The sequence below is a fragment of the Mercurialis annua genome, linkage group LG3 (assembly GCF_937616625.2).
Source record: "Mercurialis annua linkage group LG3, ddMerAnnu1.2, whole genome shotgun sequence".
Classification (NCBI taxonomy): Eukaryota; Viridiplantae; Streptophyta; class Magnoliopsida; order Malpighiales; family Euphorbiaceae; genus Mercurialis; species Mercurialis annua.
The window spans coordinates 62,542,758-62,548,667 of record NC_065572.1 but is presented as its reverse complement, the minus strand read 5'-3'; the positions used below and the strand labels follow the sequence as shown (position 1 = coordinate 62,548,667).

Here is a 5,910-nt window from a genome sequence, read left to right as displayed (position 1 = left end):
GGCAACGATGGAAGTAGATGAGTGGTGGTGGCAAGTGGCAGACAACGGCGAGTGGCTGTTAGGAAATTAAATGGGTGGTTTAGTTGGGTTGGTTTTTTATTTTTTTAATTAATTTAGAAAAAGGTAAGGGTATTTCAGATATTTTAATTTTTTGTGGATATTTTGATGAAGTGGCAGCTGACATGGAACTGTGTTCTTCAAGTCATTGCAATATTTTTTGTTTGTTCGGATCTTTTAGATAATTGAAGTTAGTAGATTTTTTTCCAAGATGCGTAATAGCTAACAGAGTCAAATCAAATTTATAATGTTATTTTTTTTATTAAATTATCAATATGAAAAATAAAAAAGATTCTGCTTTCATTTTTTCAATTATTCATTTAAGCATAAAAAGTTCACTCTTTAAATTTTTTTAAGACTTACAATTATATTTCATATTTTTCCTCATATTACATTATTTCAATAGATAAATAATTCACTCTATAAATTAAAGGATTAATATCATAAAAATTCATCAACTTTACACGTTTTTTCATTTTAATCGCGCCATTTAAAAATCATCATTTTCATACACCAACTATCAATTTTTCTCAAATCCATACACCGTTCAAAAATCCGGTGAAAATCGCTGAGTTGGCAACCAGATAATGACATGTCATAACGAATCAGATAGTGACATGTCAGTAATTTTTGCCGGATTTTTGAACGATGTATGGATTTGAAAAAAATTGATAGTTGGTGTATGAAAATTACAATTTTTAAACGACGTGATTAAAATGAGAAAATATGTAAAGTTGGTAATTTTTTATGACATCACCCATAAATTAACTGCTGAACTTCTTAAATAGATCATATTTTTTTTACGTAAAATTTAGAGTCGAGGAATCAGGAAACGCACCCAAATATCTCAACTAGGTTGACACCCTCTTAGCGTAAACATCATTTTCCTCGAAACCAACAATAATATTAATGAAAAAAGGAGTTCGAGTACAAGAAAAATAAAGAACAAAAGACCCAAAGTTTTAGCAAAACTAAGGGATTACATAACCAGAAAATTCTGGAATAAGAAAAAATCTCCTAGGACTCAACTCAGATGAAATCCACTATCCAGGAAATCAATAAACTATGAATGAAGCCTATGTAAATATGAGAAGAATCATTCTGCTTCACTTGATTCCAGTAGCCAAAGTGCAAATCTCCACTTTACACAACCAATCAAAACCATCCAATATACCTTGCCACAGTAAATTGCAACTACCAAAGGAATTGTCAACTTAACATTAAACACAATAGCTCTAGAAACACATCCCAACTCTTTAGAAGAAACAACTCTGAGAAACAAAAACTCATCCTCAAACAGAAATCAACTAATTCTAAACCTTTCTTTGCCAGCCAAATCATCATACATTGAAATAGAGCAGAAGTCTGGAGCTTGATACCACCACATCATTCCTTGGATAGAAACTCCATGACGAGCCAGGGTATCCGCAACTATATTGCCTTCTCTATAAATATGAGAAACGACAAACCGAATGTTGCTAATGTAATTAAGGCAAGCAATCCATTTTAGTCTCAATTTCCACGGAATTTGCCAATCTCTTCTCTTGAATAAGTTCACAACATAAATTGAATAACATTCTAGCCAAAGGTGGTCAAAACCCATATCTTTCTCTTTTAAAACGGCAAAAATTGCAGTTTCGATCTCCGCCCAAAACGCGAAGGCAGAGCCAAGATTAACAGAGAAACAGCCCTTACAGAATCCCCTCGCATTTCTAAAAATGCCTCCACCGCCTGCAGGTCCCGGAGTTCCCAAAGCTGAACTGTCTGTATTAACTTTAATCCACCCTGAAGGAGGGGGACGCCAAAAAATTGAAGTTACCTTTAAAGGTTTAGGAGAAACATTCCTGATTCGAAGATTAGATAAAATTTGTAGTTCTGAAATGGAATTATTACTTGGGCGATGGGAGAAAGAATCACATTCTTTTAAGGCACAAGATAGCCTACGAATCAGATCATGAATATTCGGTTGATTATCTTCAAAAATTATCAAATTTTAATGATTCCAAAGTAACCCAACTGAAGTTACCACTGCTACATTCCAAATATCAAAAACTTGATGGCTGAAATTCTCATTGGAGGCCTCCAAAATCAGATTTTTCAAAGAATCATCAGTGTTAATCCTCCGGCCAAAAATCAAACCAACCGTATTCCATAGGTTTTGAGCGAAAGGACATCTGACAAAAATGTGCTCAATATCTTCTACCGCAGCATTACAAAAATTGCATCTTGAGGCCATATTAAAACCTTTTTTCTGCAAAGAGCAATCAGTGGGTAAATACCCAAGAAAGGCTCTCCAACAAGTCATCGATCTCGACGGAGGAAGATAAGCCTTCCAAATGAACTTCGACCAAGGAACCGGATTTCTCGCGCCAATGATCATGGAGTAATTCAGATTAACTTTGAAATTACCCTCCAGAGAATGAACCCATAAACAAGTATCTGAAGTATCATTACAAGGAATGATAAGACTGATTTCATTTGCAATGTCTAAAGGAATTTCATTAGGCAGGTGCCATGAACCATCAAAGAAATCTTTGGCGAGATCCGTCTTTTTAGACTGAATTGTGCAAATGGTAAATTCATCCGATTAGCAACTGAAGGAACAATTCATTCATCAGTCCAAAGATTAAGCTTCGAATTTTCTCCAATAATCCACCTACAATCAGCTTTAATTGAAGCATAAACCTCTTTGATTGAGCTCCAAACCGAGGAACCGATGGGGTGCTGCTTAGGAACACTAGAAACTGTTAAAAATCGAGTTTTTAAGACATTTAAAGGGAATACATCATAACTGATCATATCCCAAGCAATCTTAGAAAGCATAGCTTTATTCATAGCATGAAGGTTTTTCAAACCTAATCCTCCATCTTTATTAGCACGGCAACAGATTTTCCAAGGCACCGAAACAAGCTTAGATTTCTCAATGGAACCAGTTCACACAAAATTACGCATACATTTCTCTATATGGCTAATGAGACTTTTTGGCCATTTATAGATCGAGAAAGAGTGAAGAAGCGAGCTCATAATCACCGAGTTAACAAGAGTAACTCTCCCCGCCATAGATAACGCACTTCCTTTCCAACCAGAGAATTTAGAGGTAATTCTATCAGCAATTTTTTGTAAATAACATTTTCTAGGAGCGCCAATAAATAATGGAATATCGAGATAGTCGAAAGGAAGATTTCCTTGTTTAATATTCAAAAGAGAAGTAAGATTTCTTGCTCTATGATCAGTAACTGATTTTCCAAAAAATGCGGAAGATTTATCCCAACTCACCCATTGACCCGAAATAGAGCCATACATCTCAAAAATTGCTTTAATTGCTTTAGCATTTTTATCGAAGCTTTGCAGAAAAGCAATAAATCATCAGCATAAAACAAGTGAGAAATAAAGGAAGTACCTCTAGAATAACTCATGAGCTTGAGATCCCCAATTTGAACATAATAGGAGATTAAGCGAGATAAAAAATCCTCAGCAATGCAAAATAACAAAGGAGAAAGCGGGTCTCCTTGGCGAACACCACGAGAGCAAGAGAAATAGCCTTTAGTTGTACCATTAATCATAATAGAGATCCTTGCAGAAGAAAATATCTCCAGAATCCAGTCTCTGAAATGCAGGCTAAAGCCAAAGGCATCCAGAACTTCAAGAATGAAACCCCACTCCATAGTATCAAAGGCTTTTTTGATGTCTATTTTCATTGCCATATTACCACCAAAACAACTCTTGTTTAACACATTGATTCCCTCAGAAGCAGCTGCAATGCAATGAGAAATGGATCTATTTTTAACAAAACCAAATTGATTTTCTGATAAAATCCTTTCAGCAATGTTAGCCAGACGATTAGCCACAATTTTAGTAATCACTTTGAAGCAGAAATTGCTCAAAACAATAGGACGAAATTGCTCAATCATAATGGCCTCCTTAATCTTCGGGATGAGCACCATTATACTTGAGCAAAGACCCGAGGAGAGCTTGCCGAATTTGAAGAAATGAATCACCAGATTGCATAAATCTTTACCGACAATATCCCAACAATTCTTATAGAAAGCACCAGAGAAACCATCAGGACCGGGAGCACTAGAACCATCCATATCAAAAACAATTGCTTTGATATCCTCATTAGAAGGACATTTAACCAGCTCAACATTTTCCTCCTCTGTAACCATGTTGGGGATAATGGTTTTCACAATATCCAAATTAGGATAACTTAGAGGAGCAGCTTTAAATAAATTGTCGTAATAAGTGGTAATGTGATTCCCAATTTTCTCTGTATCATCAGTAAGAACCCCGTCAACAAGCATAGAATGGATTCCCGCTTTAGTCTTTCGAATATTACAAGAACGATGAAAGAATTCCGAATTTCGATCCCCCTCCTTGAGCCAAGAAATCCTGCTTTTGTCTTTCAAATAAATTTCTTTTTGTCTAAGAACCATGTCAAAAGCAGCATGGGCATCCATTTCTTGATTAAGCAATAAATCAGAGAAACCTGAATTGGAAATGTCATTTTGAATAGATAATAATTTATTTTCTGCAGCTTTGATGTTGGAGTCCAGATGGCCAAAAACATTTTTATTCCACTGCCTCAAATTCAATCTCAAATTCTTGAGTTTTCCCGAGAAGGAAATGAAAGGAGAAGTTTCATGAAAATGTTTTGTTAATTTTGGCAATTTATTTTAAATGAACAATTAAAAGTAATTGAGAGTGCTAGTCTAGTACAGAGTAATGTTATATAACCCAACATTTTTAACCCACCTTTTTGTACCGCCTGACGTGGTAATCAAAATCCACTCTTTGATTACCACGTCAGGCGGTACAAAAACGTGGGTTAAAAATGTTGGGTTATATAGCATTACTCAAAGCATTGCCTATAAAAAAGACAAGATTACGAAACTTTTCGAATTGATTTGTGCACTCTTTATTTTATTTACAAAAGGGAAAAGGGTCATTTATGCCCTTAAGGTTTGGCTTTAGGATCAAATAAGCCCTCAATGTACAAAAAGGTTCAAATATGCCCCTAACGTCTTAGAAAATGAACAATCAGGCCCCCGATTTGGACAACCAGGCCCCTAACGTTTCATTTATGCGTCAAAATTAGGGGCCTGGTTGTCAACATTTTAAGACGTTAGGGGCATATTTGAACCTTTCCGGACGTTGAGGGCTTAATTGATCTCGGAGATAAACCATAGGGGCATAAATGACCCTTTTCCCTTTACAAAATAACTTTTTGAAATTGAAAATACAATCATAATTTACAAATTTAAGATTTCTCTAAATTTCTTTTGTCAAAGTTAAATTATATTAAAATAAAATTCAAATACAACATAGTGAAGTATATATTAAAAAATTTAAAATAACAAAATATATTTAATAAATCTACTGAAAAAATTCGGATTACAGAAAGCTGTCAAACATATTTACTGCTAGCAGCACCGTTCCAACAACCAATCTCTTCTTTTTTGTGTGGAAACAGAAGAAAAGGGTAAGGCCAAAAGACCAGTCTTCTATTCATGCGAGGCAAAGAAACACCGATAATGTCATCCGTCAAGCAACCGAAGACCTTGTGAATCACATCGTCAAGAATTGTTAAGCCAACTGGTTGAGAAAACCCAGCATTAGCCATACGATCCTCACACCGGTTTCCTTCAAGCCACTCTCTTTTTTCAGCTTTGTGGTTTCCTTCCAGGACACTATATTTCTGCCTTCAATATTATTTTTGGTACATCTATATCATGTTCTGTATGTTAGTGGGTTAGCCGCACTCAGGACATGAGCCCTACGGACATTAGGTCTGCTTTCTTGATCACAGCCTACATGTAGTGACCGAATCTATGTATAATGAATGTCTTCTCTCAT

At 35.4% G+C, this 5,910-nt stretch overlaps 1 protein-coding gene across 1 annotated transcript; it reads right to left on the bottom strand.

Annotated features, from left to right (window-relative positions):
- Positions 1-1,028: 1,028 nt before the first annotated feature.
- LOC126672819 (uncharacterized) lies at positions 1,029-5,677 on the bottom strand. The gene is made up of 8 exons (XM_050366770.1): positions 5,476-5,677; positions 3,458-4,543; positions 3,088-3,380; positions 2,743-2,967; positions 2,070-2,614; positions 1,377-1,997; positions 1,232-1,328; positions 1,029-1,100 (listed from the first exon to the last, which is right to left on the bottom strand). The coding sequence occupies exons 1-8, from the start codon at positions 5,675-5,677 to the stop codon at positions 1,029-1,031; spliced, it is 3,141 nt and encodes a 1,046-aa protein (XP_050222727.1).
- Positions 5,678-5,910: the final 233 nt, after the last annotated feature.

What these genes read in the sequence shown, in the direction of transcription:
- LOC126672819 (XM_050366770.1), bottom strand. Translation starts at nt 5,677, where the DNA reads ATGGCTAATGCTGGGTTTTCTCAACCAGTTGGCTTAACAATTCTTGAC. An exon ending in TTGGAACGGTGCTGCTAGCA is followed by an intron (nt 4,544 to 5,475) that starts GTAAATATGTTT and finishes TTTCCAATTCAG; the next exon opens with GTTTCTCTGATTTATTGCTT. An exon ending in TTTGGAGCTCAATCAAAGAG is followed by an intron (nt 2,615 to 2,742) that starts GTTTATGCTTCA and finishes TGCACAATTCAG; the next exon opens with TCTAAAAAGACGGATCTCGC.